Raw genomic sequence first — 24045 nt, forward strand, 5'->3', positions numbered from 1 at the left:
AGAACGGACTTCCGGAACAGATTAAGTTCATAAACCGAGGTACCACTGTATCTAATCTCTCCACACACAACCACCCCAATGGTTTCTTGAGAAACAGCTGCCATAGACCGGCCACATGCAAAAACCCAAAAGCTTATTTAAGACTGCTAATTTGTTTAAAGTAGCACACACAGGTTTAGCTGTTTATATACTGTATCTGAATATGTCTGAATATGTGAGGTTTGGGTACTAATTCTTTTCAAATAACATGTCATGAATTGGCAGGACAATGGGGAGGAGAAAGAAGATCCTGGCAAGGGGTATAGTTGTGACTGGTACACACCAGGGCAAGCTGGGGATGGAGGAGAGGTTGGGGGCATAGAAAGTACTCACGGGGTGACAGAGGTCAGCGATGTGATGGGAGTCACAGCACAGGAACCAGAGGAGCAGGACCCATTACCCAGAGCCAGAGCAGCCCCCATCTCCATGAACATGGTGGGCTCTGAGGCGTAAGGAAGAGGAGCAGGTACACTCCAGGAGGCTGAGACAAACAAGGGCACATAGCTCAGCTCATTAGCTGGCCAGGTGGGGTGCATTAGCTCTGGGAGGAAGTGTGTGATTCCTCAGCAGGAGTAGCTCTTAGGACAGGTGAGGGTCACATGCCCCATCAAGCCCAAATGCAGATTGGGGGGCGGGACTAGAAATAGTTGGCTGTGCCTATCATTGGCTCCAACTCCACCTACTGTTGATCTCTCTGCCTACTGTTCCATGAGTACCAGTCGCCACTAGGTACAGAATCTATTTTTAAAAATGAGATTTATGATCTTATATTCATGTATATGCTTTATTTCTTGTAAATTAATATATAATACAAATTCAACTTTAAAGTCTTTGATTCATGTAAGTGTATAATTATCTTCAGAAATTTACAATTTATCCCTTGTAGCTTTTAGGAAGTGCTCGTTTAATCAAGTGCCTGAAAAGAAAAGAAAACCAATCTCAAATACGAAATATCATTATACAGTGACGTTTGTAACTTTCTAAAATGCAAAGTCTTTGAAAGAAGCAGCTGAACATCAACAAAACCCATTATGATTTGCCTGTCATTTAAAACAGCCAGACAACTACAACATCTGTGTGGGCATACACAGTAAGCCAGCAACTTGTGTGCATTCAGCTTTACGTGCATGGCAAAAAAATATTTACAAAATTAAAAGGGGGCAGGTTCTGGAGGAGCACTAAGATGTCTCAGATAGTCTAGAGCAGAGCTTTTCATAGCTAGAACTCGACAGAACTCAGTTCTGGAACCTCTCACGTGGGTGCCATTGCCATTCTAAGAGAACAAGGGAGGTGTTCGTGGTAAATTCCAGCACCTTTTTTTCTAGAAAGATAGTATTGGTCTAGAGAGATCCTAGAGATGAAATAAAATACAAATTTGAAAGGGAAAGTACTGTATAGAGAGAAGAGAAAATAAAACAGAATAAAGTGGCTTTTTATAAAGAGTAATGGAGGAAGGGTGATGATGTTTCAAAGATGCAACCACTGCAGGAACTGAGGGGGATGGGGGCATACTGCTTGAGAATACATCATGTGGAATGGAAGCAGACCTACCAAAATGTTTTTAAGAGCCCAACTTTTCCCCAAACTGGTCTCCTCCTGACTCTTTGATGCCAACTCTGATCAGCCCTAGCCAGCACAACCAAGAGTCATGGAATAGGGACTTGCAGTCCAAAGCATCTGAAAGGCACCTGCTCTAGAAGGTTCTTAATACTGCTCTGGGCACAGAACCCACACAATGGACTGTATAGAGACTACGAAGAACTCTTAAGTACAGATGCTGAGGACAAGCAATCAGGGATGCCTACCATTCTAAAACTGTGGTTGTGAGCTGGCTGCTTCTAACAACAAAATGCCACACTTAATGGATCTCAGTTTGAACCACAAATAAAGTTCTTCTGTCCCTATCTAGGACTGTAAGCAAAGAACACAAATTTTTCAATTTTATGAAATATTTTTGTGAAGTAGTTCCTCATTTTAAGTATCAGGTGAATTAAAGTATCAAAAATATTTAATTGAGGTTGGACGTTTGCCAGGAATTGGTAAATTTTCCAGTATCTAGAAATATTTTCTTGCTTACCAATGAAGATCATTTGGCAGATTTGGGCAAGCATCTGTTTTTCAGCTATCTCCCAGGGCTGTTGCGAGGCCAAGATGGCAAAGTGAGTTCTTTGGAGGAACTTCAACTTCAAAATATGAATACAGTAAGCACATATGATGTCATTTATAGTAATTTATAGGAGAACTGAAACATAATTTACAGTGAAATCTTATTGTTTTAGATCAGGAGAATCGACATAGTGCCCTCCTGATGTTGTTGGACTAGAGCTTCCATAAGTCACAGGCAGCACAGGCAGTAGTCATAAACAGAGCTAGCCTGCCCATGAGGCAGCGTGAAGTGGCTGTGTCAGGTGGAAGAAGCACAAGAGGTGGTGTTCCAACACTGGCAGAACAGCCCTTGTCGGGAGCACTCCAGCATGCTGCATTGCAGCTTCTCTCCCCAGTCCCTGGGACAGAGAAGACAAGCATCAAGCCCTTGCAGACTTGCTCCCACTTTTGCTGAGTTTGGAGCTAGTGGAGGGCATTCTGGTGTGTCGCTTCACCACTTTTCTTCCTCACCCCTGGAGAAGAAAAGCGACAAATCTTTGTAGAATTAGTTCAGCACGAGCGGGGGTGGGAGCATTACAGTGTGCAGCAGAAGTGGGGAGGGGGTGGCAGGGGGCACAGAAAAGCACTTTCTGTTTTTGTCCCATGTGGTGAAATGGGATAGGCCATCCCTGGTCATAAATGACAGTGGATGTAGTCCAACAATCTGAAGGGCACCATGTTAGCAACCCATTTCAGCTTTTCAGAGAAGACTGCTTAAGCCTTTTGCTTCTCTGCAACGTATCTTTGGCCCCAGCACATATTTTGAGGGCCATTTTAAATCAGAGCAGTGGTGAGCAAAGGAGCACTCTTCTTTGTTCTCAATAATCCCCTTCTGAAGTAGCTGTTGGGACTGTGCTAATAAGCATCTGCATATAGGTTTTAGTCTGGCCCATGTTCTTCTACTTGAAGCAGATATCTACTCTTTAACTTATAGTTATGTTTATAGAATTTTCACATTCATTACTAAAATGTTGAAAAGTGGAATCTGAAATAGGCACTTTCCTGTAACTGTGTATATTATAGGCACAGGTTTGTGGGACATTGCAGTTTACTGTGTGAACTGTCATACCATACAAGCATCACCCTATTTATGCACATTTCATCATGCCCAACCACATATACATGCAATGCCAGGAAATAATTAAATAAAAAGATTTAAACTGCAAAAAGGGCAGAAACAGCCAGAAAAGAGTGGGAAAAGTGCAAAAATGGTGCAAGAAAGAGTGGGGAGATGGCTAGCAATCCCAGGTGCCTTTGCACCAACCTTTGAGGCCTGCAGAGAGCTGGAGTTTGAGAAAGGAGGTTAGGAAGGAGCGATTGTGGTGGAGTCTAGAGGGTGTTTACAGGCTTTTTATATGGTGTTCCCCACTATACGTCATTTCATATATACATGTGGTACTCAGGAATGTAACCGGCGAGGTACCTGTATTTCTTTGCACGTTTATTTACTGAATGTGAGCACGGAAATGCAGCATTAGCTAAAGATTAGCAAAAAGAATTTTGGCTTTAACACAATTTAAATTCAGACACATGTTAAAAGATGGGAAGTAGATCAGATCACAGATACAATTATTATTTGATTTTTAAGATAAATATGGCCCTAAATTCGGTATCTTGCAGTTTTTGAATGTGCTGTTGCATCTTATGTCCCTTTATTGCTTTTTCTCATTAATAATATATATGTAGGAGCACATATCTTCCAGAGATCATATGCTGAGTTCATAGAGATGAGGGAGCCATACACAGTTATTATGGGATGCAGCACTATGGAAGCCTACTAATACTGATGATGCGGTGGCCTTTGCTGACCACCCTAAACAGAATACTGCCTCTCTCATTTAACACATAAGTAAAGGGTGATAGGGGTATTAAAGGTAAAAGAAAGGGAAGGAAAAGAAAGGAAAGGGCAGAAATAAGCTGAGTCTACCTAGTACACTGATTTGCTTCTGAAGCTGCGGGGATGGCCCAGTTTTCCTTGTACTGCTATCCTCTTGGATGTTTCACTTGAAAGGTCATTGCTGAGTAGGTTAGGACTGGCCAGTGCTACTTTACTCTTTGGCAGCAAACTAAGTTCTTTGGTAGCTGTTGTGCTCTGCTGCATCTCTCTGCTCTCTGTTCTTGCCCTGTCAGAGAATGGAAGTATGGTCAACCCACTCTTTCAGCTAACCAATCTAGGCCTCTCCACCTCTCTAGGCTCAATGGAGATCTCCACCTATATACTTGTTCCACGTCTCAGGGGGGTCATCTGTATGGAAGTATATCACTACTGTGAGGCGACCAAAACTGCAGCAAGGTACCAAACGAGGTGCAAAACCTGTATCATTCTATATAAATTGGTGGGAATGGATTGGAACCAAAACCAACCCAATCCACCACACCATAATATAAAAACCACAATATCGTTGCAGACAGAATACTATTTTTAATTTTAAAAGGTGCTGCATTTATCTTTGAAAAGTAATTACAGAAAATAGGCTTCCTTCTCCCTCATGGAAGTGCTTTGTGGATGCACAAGGCCTTCTTTTCACTGTAACCCCCTGCCCATTTATCTAAGAGCAGGTCCCATTGGACTCAATGGGTTTTACTTCTGAGTAGACATGTACAGGATTGCACAGTTAATCACAATAGTCAGTAGATTGTTTTTTCACTATTAGATCTCAAGACCCAGTGATGGGGCTCTGCTGGAGATGTTAGCATATGGACAGGCAGACATAATGTTTCAGGTATCTGGAGACAACAAGCTTTAACAGAAGCCATGAAAGGCTTTAAAATAAGTACTAGCAATTGAATCTGGAGGTAATGCAGTTTGTGAAACACTACCATAATCTGACCACAACACTTAATCCCAGTTAGCAATTTTGCAGCCCCAGATTGAACTAATTGCTGTTTCTGAATTGGCTTAATCTTAGTCCAATATATAATGCAGTACACAAGTATAAATCTGGAGCATGACCACATGTGTTGGAAAACATGAAATTGTAATCAAAAAGCAAGTATGGCATCCAGCAAGATGTCTCTTTATGTCGAACCTGTATAGAAGGTGGAACCAGTTCAATATCTATTATTAGATCTTGAAAGCTGCGTCCTTTAAGGAATTGATTGTGTGTATTGTGTCATAAGAAAAGGTTGTGGGCTTCTAGGAAGGCCACAACATGAGACTGTACAGTATGGGATGGTGGGCCTCCCTTAAAGGCACTGGACTGCTGCCCAGTCATCTTAGATACACAAGGGTAGCATAGGAGAGATGAGCTATCTTTCCTTTTTGGGGTTTTCCTGTTGTTATTCTGTCTCTCACAGCTACAATAAACCTACCATTAAAATTATGGACTGGTCATTTCTTCGTCAGAGGGCAAATGGGAAAATTTAGCAGGGGATCAAATACTTTTCCCCCTCACTGTAACTCCGAACAGCTTGATTAAGATGTATAGAGCAGAATCAGATATGTTCTGGAAATGTAAAGAAATGGAGGGAACATTTTTTCATATGTGGTGGACATGTAAAAAAGTAAAATAATATTGGGAGATGATCTACAGTGAGTTGAAAAAATGTTTAAAATAACTTTCCCCACAAAGATCAGAGTCCTTCCTGTTGGGAATAGTTCAGACAGAAATTCCTAAGTGCCAGAAAAAATTAATGTATGCAACAATGGCGGCTTAAGTTTTGTTAGCCCCAAAATAGAAAGCGACAGAGGTCCCAGGCAAGGAGGATTGGCAACTTAAGATGTTAGAATACACAGAACTAGCAGGTTTAACACATAGAGTAAGAGAGCAAGAAGAACATGTATTCAAAGAAGAGTGGAAAATATTTATTGAGTATATGGAAGTAATTGTATACAGCTGAAAACACTGGCAACATTAAGATAAATTCAACAGTGTAATGAATATTTGAGTGATGTAAGAGTGGAGAACTGATTAAAATGGTTAAAGTAAAATGTGCAGGAATGATAGACAAGCAAAATGAACCATGGAAGGAGGAGGGAAGTCATTGGAGATAAAATAGTATGAAAATTTTTGTTTTGAGATGTAAAATTGAGAATTCAATAAAAATTTAGAAACATAAAACAGAAAATAAAAGAAGAGTTTAGTAATAAGAGATGTTTTACCTTTTTAAGTAAAAATTCTGATAAACCATTTTGGTTCCAACAATCAATACAGGTAATAGGCACCCTAAAAGGAAAAAAAAACACACACACAAGAAAAATACACCATACTATCCTATTAAAAAAGGCTCATGAGAGGCCAAGAAAACTCATGCATAATTCAAAACCAGTTTTGAAAATGTCCTTCAAATGTTACTCAAAGCATAATAATACCTCTTGAATGTTAACAATAAAATGCAATGATTTGTCATTAGGTGATCATAAGTTACTCCAAGACAAAAAAACACAAATTAGTATGATGGAGTAAAGGTTGGTGATTCACTGCCTACACTGCTATTTAGTACCAGAAATCATTTTAAATTATTACCAGTAAATACCGTGTGTGTGTGAGAGAGAGAGAGACAATGTACTTGTAGATTTTGGACCCAAGGATGAGATTCATCAATTGATGAGCAAATATTTGAGCACCAGTGCTAAACTGATAAAATGTGGAAAATTTACAAAGCACCAATGGTGTGCACAATGTTCAGAGTCAATTCAACAAAAAGTAAATCCTGTCTAGCAAAGAAAAATATGGGAGAAACTTCTAGGGGCATGAGCTGATTTTTAATCCATGCTTAATTTTCCCTTTTGAAAACCAGGGGACTTAATTTAATAAGGAGAATTAAGCATGGACTTAACTCTCTCCAAAAAGTGAAACTTCAAAATGCTTATCTCTGACCCAGTATTTTTTGCTATTGGTAAAAAGCATCTGAAATTGTACAAAGCACTGGTATTTAAATATGTTTAATACATCTTCGTGTTTCTCCCATTCATTTTCAATAAATTACATACCAGCTATAAGTACTCTCAGGAAAATACCTAGAAAAGAAGGGGAAATGTTTCTAATAAGCAAACTTCTCAGAAAAGAACATTGTAAGACTATTTCTCGAAAGTCTACTCATTCAGACTGGCAGTCTCATAAGAAAGTACTGCAGCTCAAGGTGGATTTCATATCACAACTGGTTGATATGCTTCGCTTACTGCACGTACTCTCATATATGACTTGGCCATTTTAAACTTTCTCCTATACTAATCTAGAAACCATACAGGTTTAAAAGAATAATCATTGACTTTATTTGACTCTTTAATTCCAAATCTCTTTTTTCTTTTTTCCCTTTTTGCTAGGGTTAGAATTTCCTTTTACAATACTAAAGCTGCAAGTCTCATTTTAAAAATAAGTACTTACAAATCCTCACATTTCATGAAAACAGAGCTATACTCACATCCTCAAGCTGCTTAGAGGAAAGGTAGGAAATAAATGTAATAATAAAACAATGGTTTTAAACTCATGATGCACCAAAATACCTTAGTCTGTTTTAAGAAGCTGTGTGGAATTGGTTCTAGAAATGTGAAGGGGATAGCAACAGATACATATAAAATACTTAGAATCATAGAATCATAGAGTTGGAAGAGACCACTTGATTTTTCAGTTTAAACATGGTAGATAAATCACTCTAGGAATCAGATCTCAACATGAGTATCACAGAGGGTGAATGGGCACACACCTCTTTTTAAAACTATTCCCACTAAAATTAAAGTATCAACACTGAAACTTATTCATAGATGGCACTGGACTCCAGTATGCCTACATTACACTGACAACTCCATTCCACCTGTATATTGGAGAGGTAACCAAATATTGGAGACCTTAATGCATCTTTGGTGTGAGCGCTCAAAGGTACAAGTTTTTGGTGATTTGTGTTCATGACCATATTTGAACTGCTACACTAGAAGGTTGAAATGAAAGCGGGTCTTAGATCCATAGAATTAAAGACTTGGAAGGGGCCACAAGGGTCATCTAGTCCAACCCTCTGCAATGCAGGAATCTTTTTGCCCAATGTGGGGCTCAAACCCGCAATCCTGAGATTAAGAGTCTTACAGTATGTTCTACCAAATGAGCCATCTCACAGGCATAGCTTTGCTTTCTCTTTTTCAAAGGTGAAACAAATATCTGTTATCTAAGTCACTTGTTTGTAATCTTCTGACTACTGTGCATGTGTAGAAGGACACAGAAGGCTGTTCATTTCGTAAATGGTGTGACAGAGTGTGGCATCTGGCGCTAATGGACAAGATCATACAAAAGTGTTAGCTAGCTAGAAGGGAAACTACAAACGACATGCTTGAAACAGATTGGTTTCAGTTTATTTCTTTTACTAGCTCCCAAACAGAAGTGCTCAAACCTACGGTATCTCACAGCTCCTTCTGGAGAGGTTCATTGGCCATCTTCTTCAATACATGTTTATATGATGAAAATATACTTGTATGTAACTGGCCATAAGGATTAAAACCAATGACTAATTTTGTTTGTTTTGTTTTGTTTGCTTTTCAATTAAAAAAGTATTACAAAAAAGTAAAAAAGCTAGTTGGGCAGGGACGTGATGGGGTAGGTTCACCTATGAGGGAATGGTGAAAGAAATGTACTCTCCAGTCTCTCAGAATAAATAACCTTCTTCCTAGATCATTATATCAAGTAGTAGAGGAGACTCTGAAGTGACCACAAAGAGGGCCAAGCTAATCCTTTAAATTTTGATGCACTACTGTGAGATAAACTGTCTATAGATTCTGTACCTCTATGAAAGCATATATTTAAAAGAAGGCAGTCTCATATCAATGGAAAAATATTTGGCATGTTACATTTTCACAAGGATTAATACTTACTCAGATAACAACGTGGAATATTAGGCAACCATTTTTTCCCACCAATGTATTTAATCCTAGATGATCCTTTCAAAAAATAGCCAGCATAGCACTCAATAATAACTTCATCTCCAGGGTAATAGTATTCTTTTTTCCCTTGTTTTATTATTCCTTTAGGGATATGGAGTTTAGCAGTGTCTGGGGATAATCTAACTGAAAGCAAATAATGATCATAAACAATAAAGTAACACAAAAGTCCACATAAAAATAAGATTATAAAATTGTACGAGAGCTGACCCCCTACCCCTTTTTGTTGCTTAGATAAAAAGCTGTCAAGCAGGCTCCACTCGAATTGACCCTCTCCTCCACAATTTCTCCCTTCTCTAAGAGCAGGTCTGTCTGTTTCCCCAAAACTAGTATCTGTGAAAAGGGGCAGGAAGGGGCATAATTGTTTCCAGGATGGCAACAGAGGTAATTCCATGCAGAGTTCTTAGGGGAGCTACTCCAGAAAAAAATGAACACAATAGACACCTTGCATAAATCTTACAAATATTCTTTCATGACTGCATGAGGCAAAAGTTACAAGGGTGGCTTTTTTAACTCCTTTGTTATGCATCAATATGCTATCTAGTGCCATTTTTCTAGAAAAAGAGGTGCCAGAACACACCACAAGCACCTTCTTCATTCTCTTTGAAAGGCAATGGTGCCCACCTGAGAGGTGCTGGAACTGAGTTCTGGTGAGTTCCGGCTGGGGAAAAAAGCCCTGATGCTATCTGAGCCAGGGTGTTGAGATTTTTGATTCATCACCAGATTAGCTTTGTTGCTGCTTCCTCCAGTGGTGTGACTAGACTCTTAGGCCATGGTTGCAAAGCTGTGTGTGTGTGATGCATCAAAATATTGATTACAGTGGTACCTCTACTTATGTTCACCTCGGGTTACGTATCCTTCAGGATACATATGCAACGAACCTGGAAGTATTTTTCCGGGTTTCGCCACGCATGCATGCACAGAGGCAGTCCCTCTGGTTGCAGAAACCTCGGGATCTGACCGGAGTTCCAGAACGGATCCCATCCGCAACCGGAGGTACCACTGTACTAGTTTGTGGATCCTTAGGAGAGGTAAATGGGGGGGGGGGGGAGAGAGAGAGAGACCCAGCATCACCCTCTCTTTACTTGTCCCAACAATTCACAAGCTAGCTATTGAGTAAGACACACAGTATTCAGCTTTGCAACCATGGCCTAAACACCATCATTTTAGCTTCATCCCAATCCGGCATTACAAGGAATGAGAGAATTCAACAGTTGCAGTTTATAGTTGACGCTACACTGGGCATTTTGTTACTTGAAATAACTATTATTTTTAGCAGGGGAAAGCAAACTATTAAATCATTCACTATAATGGGTTGTAGTCAATGCAGCACTAAGGTGAATGTTCCATCAGTGCAAGGATTTATCCTTGTGCAATTGACAGTTCTCCTGTTCCTCCAAAATCTCTTCAGTGGGTTTCACTATCCCTTTGGAGATATAGGAATGGTGCAAGCCATACATGGGAGGAGATGGGTGAAATCTCCTTACATTAGTATAAAAACTAGTTGACTACCACCCATTATATTTTCACTGCCCAAAGAATGCTAAATTGGGTGGTATATAAATGTTACGAAAAAATGCATGCATGCATAAACATGTATATATACATAGAATGTAACTGTATACCTAGAAGGAGTAGTTTTTTCCCCTTTTTGATAACACTAGAACTTAGAAGCTGTTCCAGTGAAGCTGAATGCTGGAGTATTCAGAACCTTATTTATGTAACATATAAACTATGGAACTCGTCTGCCCCCCCCCCCAAGAGGCAGTGATGACCACCAGCTTGGATGGCTTTGAAAGAGATTTAGACAAATTAATGGAAGATAAAATTATCAGCTGCTATTAGCCATTATGGATATGATCTGTCTCCATGGTCAGACTGTATACTTCTGAATACTAGTTGTTGGAAAACACACAAGGGGAGGGTGTCCTGGCTTGCATGCTTCCCATAGGCATCTGGTTGGTCACTGTAAGAATATGATGCTGGGGGGGGGGGTCTTTCACCTGCTCTAGCAGGATGTTCTTATATTTAAGTTTTTTAAAATTCAGCACAACTGATTGATACAGTTATGGTTTTGTAAAACCAGTGAAAATAAACCCTTTCTTCCTTTAGTATGCTATACACACACAAAGCAGAAGCCTGCCAATTTGTTCTCTGACAGCTGGATGTGGGACATCTTTTTCTCAAGCAATATAAACAGGAAAAGGATTTTATTCTTCATCAAATAAAATATACTCCTTCTAGTTGTTCTGAAACTACATATTAAGGGGAAGGGATTTAAAGCCCAGGAAAAAAGAAAGAATGGTGGGGTATAAGAAATGAATAGCTTCAGGAGGTGTTCAGATAAGGTTTGGGTCCAGGTTGCCTATCTCTGATTTAGACAATTGGGAAATAGTATCTGTCTTGAGCATGGTATTAGAAGCAGAGTACCATCTAACCTACAGTTGCTGTGAAAAGGCAAACTCTGTGATGAGGATTAGAAAGAAGGATGAAAAATGAAACTGCCAATTGCATGCCTTTATATAAATCTATGGTGCAACAACACTTTGAATATTGTGTACAGCTCTACTTACTGCAATGCAAAAAGCAGTATTGTAGAACTGGAAATGATGCAGAAAAGGAAAAGGAAATTTATGAATGGACTGGAGCAACTCTTTGTGGAAAGGGTATAATATTTAGGGCATTTTAATTAGGAAAAAAAGATAAGGGGGGTCATTATAGAGGTATATAAAGTGATGCACGGTGTGAAGAAAAATGGATAGGGGAATATTTTTCTCCCCTTCTCATAGTATACTAGAGTCCAAGGTCATCAAATCAATCTGAATAGGAGATTCAGGACTGACAAAACAAAGCTCTTCATGCAACACAGTTAAACTATGTAATTCATTACTACAAAATGTAGCTATGGAAGCCAACTTGGACAATTTTGAAAAGGGATTAGATAATCTGATGGAGAATAAGGCTATCAAGGTCTATATGATATAGTCATAATTGTTATATATCAGCGGCAACATGCTTCTCAATACCAATTGCTGGGGGTCATGAATAGGAGAGTGAAATTGCACCATGTGCTGGGTGAGGGCTTCCCATAGGCATTTGGTAGGCCACTGTGTGAACAGAATGCTGGACTAGATGGGCCTTTGCTGGGCTTATCTAAATTTATTCCCCAGGGGCAGACACAAGCAAAGCCCATTGGTTGGTTGCCCCCATCCCTAGGAATCCCCGGGTTCGGGCCTGCCAGCCAAAGGCCAATCTGCAGGGAGGCCCGCAGTCCTCCCCAGCCGACTGCTGGATCGCTGACCAGGCTGCAATGCCGCCTGACCGTCTAAGGTAAGTAAACTTGTCTACCTAGTAGGGTTTTTAAGTTTTTGTCTTCTTTATCAACAGACGTCAATACCACAGAGCTGGATTTGTACATACAGAAACAAAGTTGTACAGGGGGATCCCACTGATTGTAGCCTTTGCATTGTGCTTTCATCTCCATGGTTTCATCAGGAAAAGAATACTTTTTATCACACTGCACAGAAATGATACTTCCAAGGTTATAATAAGGTTGTGGTGGATACACACTTCCTTTTAGAATTACTGGAGCACCACAAATATCTTGAGAAACTATAACAAGAAAAATAAAACCACAAAATATATAAAATAATGTCTACATAATTTTAGCCTTGCTTTTATAAGTTTGTGGTAAGATTCAAGGTATTACCATAATATCACCTACCTGAATTTTGAGTAATCTATGAAAGTAAATCACAAAATGCAGTTTACTACCACTGTATTTTTTGCTATATAGGACACACTTTTCCCCCTCCAAAAATGAAGGGGAAATGTGTGTGCGTCCTATGGAGCGAATGCAGGCTTTTGCTGAAGCCTGGAGAGCGAGAGGGGTCGGTGCGCACCAACCCCTCTCGCTCTCCAGGCTTCAGGCAGCTATCCGGGAGTTCCCGCAGGCTCCGAAGGCTTGCGGATAGCAGCCTGCAGCCTGAAGCCCAGGGAGCGCAGCGCCAACTCCCGCTTCGCTACCAGGGCTTCAGGCAGCTATCCGCAAGCCTTTGGAGTGCGCCCCCAGCCCCGCAAGCTCCAGGAGCGGTGGCGAGGTTGCACGCAATCTTGCCGCCGCTCCCGGACCTGTTCCGGGGGCTGGGGTCGGGGGAAGCTCGGGCTTCCCCGCCCCAGCCCCACGGCTAAAAATGAAGCCAAGAAAGCAAGCGGGATCCATCCCACTCGCTATCTTGGCTTCTGCCAAAGCCGCGCGCAGCCTCTCCCAGCTGGAGAGGTTGCGCGTGGCTAAAGAGGAAGCCAAGACAGGCAGCGGGATGGATCCCGCTCGCTGTCTTGGCTTCTTTGCTCTTTGGGGCTGGGGGGGGAAATAATTTTCCCCCCTTTATTTCCCCCCCTTAAAAACTAGGTGTGCCCTATGGTCCAGTGCGCCCTATGGAGCAAAAAAAACGGTAATTGCTTCACAGCCAAGTCATGCAAATCCCATTCTTGTGACATCACCAAAAGTAACTTCTGTTCTCTGAGCATTTTCTGAGCAGTCACACATTGGGCAAGCTTGTAAAATAGCCACTTGACTGGTTGTGGTAAGCACAGCTCAGAGGCAACCAGGCTAAGAAACTTTATCAGGCAGCTTCTTTCTTTTTGGGCATAAATGACTAACAAAAATCAGAGAGTGCCCAAATATATGTAAGAAAAGACAAAGTAACAGATGGGGAACTACCTTCATAGATGACAGCCATAGATCCCCTTTAGTACCTCAGTTTTTTTCTATCTTACTTTCATAAAAACACCTTCCAAAATGTTAATAATAATTGTTTAATAATATTGTTATAGGTTGCTAGGTGCTATAATTTAATTAAGGCTTGCATGTTAAAACTGTGTATCAGACCCCCAAGTGTTAGAATGTAATCAAGAATGTAATCTTAGAACAAGTCTAAGATGTATGTTAGAACCCTCTGAAATTAGCATTTATGAAAAGCTAATTATGTCAGGCAAACTTCCTAGATTGTATATTAGACATTTCTAAAGCCTGGGAGATCACAACACGTGTCAAGAGCTAATTAAGTCATTTAATTTCTTTTTGAGGTGTTAGCCTGGGGCACCCTTATATCGTAGACTCAGGTTGTATATTTGTGTAAATAAACCAAATATCATAAAGACACCCTAGGCTCCACTGTGCTTCATTTTCCAAAAGGAAACACAGACCCTAGGTAAGTGTCTGGTACTCCCTGGACTCTGGCACTGCTGTGGTGTTTAGCAATGTTATAATATGTACATATATAAAGTCATAATAATATGACATCTCCTTTGTTTCTTCTGTAAGCTCTAAACCATTTGGATTCAACCAAATGGTTGAATATTACAAAGGACTGTAATAAAAATGGGATTCCAATATAAAAAAATGAATTCTGAAAAACTTCCTAAGATAATGGAATCTGAACATTCATATTCAAAACTGCAATCCAAGAGGGAAGAATTTAGAGTCCTGAGCAAGGAGTAAGTATACCAGTATGTTGCTGCTGGTCAAAATTTGGCTGAGGTCTTACAAAACAGAGGACCATCTATGACTGATTCTCCATTCTGATTTTGATGAAATATGAAATGAGATTTAATCCTGGAAATCTTGTCAGTTTATAATCTGTATTGTTTGTAGAATTTCTTTGTTTTATAAACAGTGGCCACAGCTTTGAAAATCTATTTGTATTTTGTAATTTTGTATGCTTTGTACACATATCTACACATGTTCTCATATGTTCAAGTTCTAATAATTATTATTTCTGATATCTTTCATTTGAGTTCGTATGACTTTGGCTTTTGTTACAAATAACTAACATACATCTGTGGGACTAGTGAGGCTAAATAAGCTCTCTTTAAGCTATCTGTTTCAACATACAGTACTTCTTTGCATGCCTGCATTTGGGAATGTGCACGCCCTAGGCATAAATGTCATTTTAAATGGCTTCTTCTTGTTGAATGCAGAAACATAAATGCTAATATTTTTCTTTTTAAAGAATTCTTACCCTTTTTGCAGTATGGCACTTTAGGGATCCAAGTATTGTTCGCCTCACATCGAATGAAATAACTTCCGATCATGAAGTATCCAATTTTACATTCAAATGTAATATTGCCGCCAAAGGTATAGGAATCTTTAAACTCACTTATCTTCTTTATTCCATCTTGAACTACTGGATCTGCACATATAATCACTGAAAGCAGAAAGTAATATTAAAAATCAAAATCCCTTTGAAAACAGAATCCTTACATTTCTACGTTATTACAAGTTATTTTTTCTGTTGAACTTTACTAAAAAATAATATATTCCGTCATCAATCTAGATCTTTGAAAATGAGACTATAAATGCTGTTCTGGGAGACTGCATAGAACACATGATGAAAAAAGGCTCCTGCTGTCTTAAGGCCTCTTCCAACAGGTGTTTTCTGTTTGAGGAATACACATTATTTTAGTAATGGCTGCTGCAAATCAAAGGTGTCTAAAATTAGTCCCATCTGCTAAACTAATCCTTAGAAGGATCCAAATATATTTCCTCCAATTAGCACTTACACATACAGTATTCCTAGCAATCAAACAGTTTATGGGAAAATTATCTCTCCAACAAGCACTGCCATGTAGCTGTGGCTATACCGCAGCATGTGTGTGAATCAAGAGAGATGAAAGACATTATTACACAATTCACGCAACATTTTCAAACTTTCTTTAAGAAGGAAAATAAAGCCCTCTCTGAAGCACAGCAAAATCCTCTGTGCCATACCAGTAGAAGTACATACTGGTGGAAATTATTCACTTTGTTAATGGGCAAGAGTTATCTTTCCTGCTTTTAGACTAACAGGGACTAAACCATAACCCAATATTAAACAGATAATTAAAAATGAAGCATTGTTATGTTTTTAATATGAAGTAGTGCTTTACTGTACTTCTCACTAGTCTATAACCTGACTAAAAGATTCTATCTCAGAAAGTGAGGAGAAAAAACAGACTTTTATGAAAAGTGTTATAACATCCTACCTCCATCCAGAGAAGAAAAATCCGTGTTAATTTGACCAGTTTACTTTTCTCTAGTGGGAATGCATCCAGCCACTGAATGTACAATGATAATTGGGTAGGCTTTACAAATGGGGATGATGTCACCCATTCTGTATGAAAAAACACCTGACTTTATTTTACTACAAGGGGTATGTGGAATAGACACACTCCTGTACACTAAAATCCTGGGTAAAATCCTTGTTTTCTGTGATTCAGCAATCACTTTTCTAACAATTAATGAACCAGGAAGTTAATGCTTTAGCCTTTTCCTAAATATCAATAATTGCTATGATTTCATTCATTGGTTAAAACTGTATAAGTCGTGCCAGAAGGCTTTTTACACACAAAAAAGTAGACAAAATGAAGTCTGGACATTTTGACTTTTATCTCAATTTTTTAAAAAAATGTAAGGTGAGAAAGGGATGCAACAATACAGCAGAACTTCCTGACAAGTCAACAGGTTTTGTTTTTTATAATCATCATGAAGGAAAAACTGGTATATATTTAAAAAATAACCTTGGCATCTCGGGGGTTTACTGCTCCACAGTGGTCTATTAGATTTATCAACATCACAGTATATAATAGGTTCTCCAATGAGTGAGAAAGTCTCATTGCAGCTGTATTTGATCACTGTTCCATAAGGATAAATAGATGCAGTTCCGTTGTGGGATCCACCAGGAATGTCTGGAGGGTCTTTACATACAGCTCCTAAAAGAAAACTGAATAATTCAGCAAAATGATAGAACTGTCAACAGTATAATGTTGAAAAATCCAAAACATACCGTGTAACAACTACTGTTATGTACTGAGTTGAATAGGATCCAAACTGCAGCAGTCCGATTGGTCCTAGAACAACAGGATTCAGAATGCAGCAGTCTGATTGGTCCTAGAACAATGCAGCAGTATGATTGGTTGGCAGGAACCACTAATCATGCTCCAGATATAAGTGAATCCACAACCTGATTGGCTTACAGTAGAATTCCAGAATTAGCCAATCATGTGCAGCCCATTGTGTAAATAATGTATATAAAGCAGATACTTCGCGGGGACTTTCATTCCTCCTCACCACCATGAGCTGAATAAAGAGCATGAAATCACTTTGCGACTCTAAGTATATTTCAACTACTATATTAAATATATTTATTTAGAAGTGATATATTTTAAATGCCTATTGGATTTCTCAGTTTAATTTATTTTTTATTTTACCAAAAATGAACAAAATCATAAGAAGACAGGCTCACATTTTGGCAGCAGGGAATTACCATTGGTTGTGATTCTCTGAGTCATTCTCTGGGGAGTTGCACATACAGGAACACATCTGCAGTTCTGTGCAGACAGGAAGACTTTTTGGAAGTACTGAAATACACTCAATATCCTGGCTTATTTTCCTGTTAGATTAATAGAAAGTAAATCAGAAGTTCCTGCTTCTTATGTTAACAGAGAACTCTGCCATAATAAAGCCAGGATCTTCATACTGAAATTGATGCAAGGAGGAGAAGAGGGAGAGGGGAAGATGCTTGGGTCCAGCGCTCATTCCCAGCTTCATAGAATAATGGTCAGAACTGCCCCATTAATTTTCTGCAGCTGATGTTCCTTACTGCACAACCCGATGCATAGCCACTTGAAGAGTAAGCTCAAGATAAATGTGCACATTTAAGTGTATTTAAACCTAACCTTTGTTATTACACCACATTTTAAGTTACACTGATAATCTGCCTTTTATCATCATGGAACTCAAGGTAGCACGAATAGGGTAAGTACATATACTATCCAAGCACTGAGCAGATTCCAGACCAGTTGAGTTTTCTATATTCAAATACCTGCACATGCAAACATTCTGTTTTATACTTTTTCATGAATGAAGAATGCTATTACTGTTGAGGAATATCTATTTAGATCTCTATATGTAACCCTACTAACAACGTACACTAACCTTTACATGCAATCTGAATCTTATTCCTTATGGAAACACAGGGAAGATATGACGATAACTCATGACACCAGAACCTTGATGGACTGGTGGCTGATGTAAGCCATGATGCATTCTGGAACATAACCTCCTTTGTGTTCCCTACCCACCAGGCCCCAATCTAATTCTCGTCTCAACCGAATGCTACATGACATGTTGTACATACTCTCAACAAAGTTTTAAGATAACAACGTTAAGTGTGTCCTTTTTCCTTACACTAGCAACAATAATGGAGCAGGGCCCTTTGTCTTATCAATCAATCGATCCTATACAGGGGGGTGCCTGTATAGGCCCATAAATGTGGACTAAAGAAGAAAGTAATTTGTGGGGTGCTGGAACGTAACCCTTGTGTAGGTGGGGAGTCGTCTGTACAGCCAGCAGCACTTACCTTCTTCAAATGCCTTCTGTATGCCTTTCGGTGTATCTGTATATATAGTCTCACAAAGTTCTCCCTGCTTTTTACCTCTTATCTGATTTAACCTATTCTTAGAAATTTTTAGCAAATTCTTTTGTGAAATTTTCTAGACTGGGATCTGCCATAGCCACTTTGAGAGTTTTTTGTTTTACAATCAAGCTGTGTAAATTTTATGAAATAAAAAAATCCTTACCATAGTCTCTGTCAGTTAAACGCTTGTAATGACAAAAGCCATTTACAATTGACGAGACATTATTTCTTTACTCCTGGCTGAATTAACATTACCTAAACCTAATCTGGGAGGTTTGTGTTGTTTAAAATAGCTTAAGAAAGTGCAAACCAGAAAATTATCAACAAGAAGCAGGGCGGGATTCAATTATCTCTGGGTGCTCAACGTTCCGTGTAATTTAGATATAGGTTGATTAGTCTAAACTTAGAAATCTCATTTAGACATCTACAATAGCATTTTAAATAACAAAACTGTAAACCCTATAACTAACATTTTTTATTTTCTTTATTTGTATTGTATGCATAACGTACTACATTTTGAAAATGCTTGAGGAATTCATTCTTTGCAAATTCCAGTACCTAACTTGCTGGATTCACAACTTGCAGACTAATGCAAGGAATCAGAATAAAGTTGTCCTTCAGATTTTGCACTCCAAAATTTCAGATGTGATTTTTGATGAAAAAAACACACATGAAACCACAACTTTAGGATAAAATATGTTTTGAAATGTATGATTCGTCCCTGTATTTCTCTTCTTTTGATTGAATTATCTGTTTAATATGAGCTTTTTATGGATAATCTATGTTGTAATTTTATTAAAATTAACAAAAATATAAAAAAAACAGAAAAAGTAATGCATCTTTTTGTGAGAATATACATGCTTCAATATGTATTTCCATGTGGCTATTTTTAATTAGCAGGTTACTATAGAAATGAGACAGAACAGACTTATGAATAGCTGTGAAACAAACACAGAAGAGGAACTAACTAATTCGCTTATTTTAATGACCATGCTTACTAAATTTTAAGGCAAATTCATAGCCCAATTGTCCCACTGAGTTCAATATAGGGCTTTCTCCTAAGGAAGTGTTCATAGGAATGAAGCCTTCAGGTGCAATCCTCTATATCCCTACCTGGGTACAAACCTCCACTGAACACAGTGAAACAGATTCCCAAGAAAACAATTGTGCTGTTAATCACAAAAAATATCACTCCAAATTTGTAAAAAATTTACGCTACTTACGCACACAAAGTGGAGGTGGATTACTCCAGTGAACATCACTTCCCTTTGCCTGACATCTGTTCCAACGTCTCCCAATCATTGTGTATCTGAATGCACAGGAGAAAAAATCCAACCAAGTGATGCTCAATCCATACAAATCAGAAGTACAGTTGGTAGGCAGTTCATAGAGCGGTGCTGTTCAGGTCTACTCCAATCTAGACAAGGTCATACTGCCCTTAAAATATCAAGATTGAAGCTGGGAGGTACTGCTCGATCTAGCCCTGATTCTTCATGTCTTCTATGCTTACGGTAATTTTTTAATCCCTTGCTAATTATGCTGTTTTAAAAGTGTATTTTATATTGAACTTCTTTTTACTAATGTTTTCTTCTAAAATGTTTAAGATAAAAAATTGTTAACTTTGCTGTGTTAAATGTGCATTCTGTAGTCAACCTCTTTCATAATGTATTATTTTGAAATTTTTAGGATTATATTTAAGTTTCCTGTTAATTATGCTGCTTTGAATGTATCCTAGATGTTTTTCAGTAATGTTTTATTCTGTGTGTGTGTATGAAACTCTATTTTCTCCCTTTTTTTAATTGTTTTTGTTTTTATCTGCAAGCCACCTTGTCCCTTCCCTGGGTAAAAGGCATGGTATACATAATAATGAAATTTATAATGATTATGATAATAATAATAATAATATATTTAGATTCTCCTCCTAAACTTAACTGACTGCATCTTCAGTTACAAAGTACTGCCAATTTTACTAGTTTATGAAAAAACAATTAAGAGCAAAAGTATATTGGAAATGTTATTGGCGGCCTTTAATGGTGTTTCCTTACCCTTGAATACACATATATAAAATTCTTGCTCCAAAGGTGTATTCTGGATTAAATGAGAAAATACTTCCATCTTTTACTGGTGTTGGTGTCTCACAAGCTTTTCCTGAAAAGAAACATTCTTGAATTAAACATACAAAACCAGGAAAAAACAAACAAACAATATTTTTGACAGGTCTGGCATTAATAAAAGGAGAACAGTTTTGACAAATTGCATTAAAAACTTGAAGGAAAGCAAACTATATCTAAGATAATGCATAAAACAACGTAGTAACATACAAGATCTCTTATGCCTGCAGTTCACAATCCTAGCAAATATCCTTTTTAAAATCAAGCATTATTCTGAATATATTTGCCAGGATCATTAACTACACATAAAAGATACTGTAATGTCAATGATCACCATGCGATCATCTTCAAAGTGCCATACTTTGTTATTTTACATTTTCCTTCACATATTTTAACAAAACTGTTCAAACAGCCCCTCACTGCTCTTTGAACCATCAACTGAACTTCAACTGCTGATGTACACCATCTTAAAATCTTATGAAAGCACAGATCAGCAAATGCAATGAGTAAACAAACCAATCTCTTGCACATCTTGAATAAGAATTTTGTTTCTGGATGCCTTTCCAGTGGAAGTGGGCATCACTCATATTTATTTAATCTTCCATAGAAGATTAGTACAAAAAAAAAAAGTGCTAGTACTGCACTATCACCTGGGTGGAGGAGGTGCTGCATGTTGTGAAGAGGATGCTCTGTGTGAAATATCCTGCCATAGGGTTACAGCATAGTTGTAACAGATGCCACAAAATTACTTAGCGTTAGGTATTTTAAAAACTTTGCATAAAATCTGGGGTGTTTGCTTCTTTCATCTCTACAAGACTGCAACTTGCTATTCTTGACAAATTCAAAATCAAGATATTTATTCTTCTCTTGCCTGGCAGCCTCATCATGCAAAACTCAGCATAGATTAAGGTGGTTATGTAGTTAGTTTTTTGTCAGAAATAGCACTTGCCTTGTTACTGTAAAAGCAGTTATTTGTATAGCCAGTGTGCTGTAGGGGTTGGAGTGTTGAGCTAGGATTAGGCAGGTCAAAGTTCAAATCTCCTTTCAGACATGAAGCTCACTGGGTGACTTAAGGACAGTCACTGTCTCTCAGCCTAACCTAAATCTACAGGATTTGTAGGATAAAATAGAAGATGAAGAAAACCATGTCTGAAGAAAAATACCTATATGATATTCTGAGCTCTTTGAAGGAAGGGTTAAATGTAAATGTATCAAGTAAAACAGCTGCAGCATTTACATTCCCTAGCTCAAACATGTTTCAAACTGAGTCATATGGCTACTTTTTATTTCCCTGTTCACCAAACCACCAATACGTCTTTGTGGCCAAAACCAAAAAACCTTTCATCTTAGTAATGTCCAAGGACCTGCATGTTCTGGGGACTTTTTAAAAACAAAGTCCGGTTTTTATTCATAAATACCTGCAAATCATTACAATAAATCAAAAGCAAAAGATGGTTTACCTCTACAGAACATTGCAAGCGGTGACCACTTCATATTTTTACCACAGGTAATAGTATTCAAGATACCAGGAACTTGTTCAAATCCTGCCTTACATACATAGTGTACTACCATCCCAACAGGAAACAATACTGAAGTTCCAAACTTATCTTTTAGTTTAGCTCTAGTTTGCTTTGGTGGAAAGGGGCAGACTTCTGCAAACAAAAAGCAATATAACTTATGACACCATGTTAGAAACTAGAATAATACAAACGTCAGAATGTTAGAAGATTCACCACTGTTAACAGACTGCCTACATCCTGCCCGCTTTCCTGTTTTATCACATGTATATACAGTGGTACCTCGGGATACGAACGGGATCCGTTCCGGAGCCCCGTTTGCATCCTGAACAGAACATAAGACGCGACTTCCGGGTTGCCACTTCTGCGCATGCGCGTGACGTCATTTTTACTGTCTGCGCATGCGCGAGTGGCGAAACCCGGAAGTAACGTGCTCCGTTACTTCCGGGTTGCCACAGAGCGCAACCTGAAAATACTTATCCTAAAGCGTATTTATCCTGAGGTATGACTGTACACACACAAAAACCAAGCAGACACAGCAATCTTATTGTTGTTAGCCGCCCTGAGCCCGGCTTCGGCTGGGGAGGGCGGGATATAAATAAAATTTATTATTATTATTATTATTATTATTATTATTATCTATGGAGTTCAATGAACTGAAAGATTAAGACCACAATCTATGCATGTTTACCAGCCACAATAGTGGGGTCAGCATGGTGAAAACACCACTACAAGCACCAGATTGGTTGTCGGTGCATTTGTAGTGCACCACCCTCCTCCCACTCCTGATTTAGTGCAGCAATGCTGGTGATGGAAGGTCAGGTAACTGCTGTCACTCTGCCAACTGGTGCTGATATTTACTCAGAAATAAACAGCCAGGTAAGTGCATACAGGAATACAGCTTAAATGTGCAATTTTCTGCTTGAAACTGGGAAAATCTAGATGACAGAACTGGCATAAGGAAAGTATATTCCATTTATCTTAATGGGGGAGGAGGAAATAGGCTGCAGCTGTTGATCTGACTGCTGTGGAAAAAACTAGAATGACCATCAGCCAAGTGGCAAGCAATAGGATAGCTCCAATACCTTCATCACTTAGCTCCCTTGCCATGCCATCCCCTCAAGCCCAAAGTCTTCATCTTGTTTGTTTGTTTTTGGTTTTGACTGTCTGAATATATTGCCTTTCTGTCAAAGGAATCCAATGCTCTGGCCATTTGTGGAATTTGCCAAGAACAATAAACCCATGATCCAGACCACATTCAGCCACCCTTGCTTCATCTTCAGTGCCTACTGCTGGAGGCTTCCTGCCACACCTTTAAGAGGTCCAGAAGAAACTTATTCAACACTTGAACGGTGTTAACAAAGCCTACAAATGCAGAACAAAATGGCATCAGCAGAACATATCCTGCTGTTTGAGATGAAGTATGAAACTCCACATAACATGTCTGATCCAATTTTTGCTATGCTAGATCATCAATAACAGAAGCTTTCCCAGATGTCTGGGGAAGGAAATGGTGAACTCAGTCAATGGTGAACACCTCCAGTCAACAGCTCGTTGTAATTGTTGATAGCCAAGCTGTAAATCTTGGCAGTCAAATTCGCTCTGGGAAAAGAGAATGAACAAGGGATTAACCTCAGGTGCTCTGAAAAAGCAGCTTTCCATGCCGGGACCAAGCAGCTTAAATTATGGCTGAGATGTTATCAGTCTGCCATTTGAAATTTACATCTGGATTGTGAGCTAAATGCTGGCTGAAGAAGAGATGATTACCAAAAGACAGAAAGCAAAACGAAAAGCATGTTTTAATTATTTGCAACTAAGAAAATTTTAGATAGCCAAATGGTATCCCAATTGCTAGAAATCTTTATTTTATTTTATTTATTTTAAACTCTCTGTTTGATCAATGGTGCTGA

General features: G+C 38.7%; 1 protein-coding gene and 1 long non-coding RNA gene across 2 annotated transcripts in view; both read right to left on the reverse strand.

Annotated features, from left to right (window-relative positions):
• LOC308479527 (complement receptor type 2-like) overlaps positions 1 to 24045 on the reverse strand; it is a 92255-nt gene that overhangs the window by 61578 nt on the left and 6632 nt on the right. Inside the window, exons 3-9 of the mRNA XM_081010235.1 lie at positions 22079 to 22270; positions 20553 to 20655; positions 19731 to 19816; positions 16610 to 16801; positions 15073 to 15258; positions 12439 to 12661; positions 8984 to 9171 (exon numbers count right to left, since the gene is read on the reverse strand). Of these exons, the coding sequence (XP_080866361.1) occupies positions 8984 to 9171; positions 12439 to 12661; positions 15073 to 15258; positions 16610 to 16801; positions 19731 to 19816; positions 20553 to 20655; positions 22079 to 22270 (1170 nt within the window). The remainder of the gene's footprint in view (positions 1 to 8983; positions 9172 to 12438; positions 12662 to 15072; positions 15259 to 16609; positions 16802 to 19730; positions 19817 to 20552; positions 20656 to 22078; positions 22271 to 24045) is intronic.
• On the reverse strand, positions 805 to 7109 carry LOC308478936. The gene is made up of 3 exons (XR_013987381.1): positions 6287 to 7109; positions 2117 to 2657; positions 805 to 955 (listed from the first exon to the last, which is right to left on the reverse strand). It is a non-coding gene; the product is annotated as an uncharacterized lncRNA (long non-coding RNA).

This window comes from Podarcis pityusensis (genome assembly GCF_964106645.2).
Source record: "Podarcis pityusensis genome assembly, chromosome: 6".
Lineage (NCBI taxonomy): Eukaryota > Metazoa > Chordata > Lepidosauria > Squamata > Lacertidae > Podarcis > Podarcis pityusensis.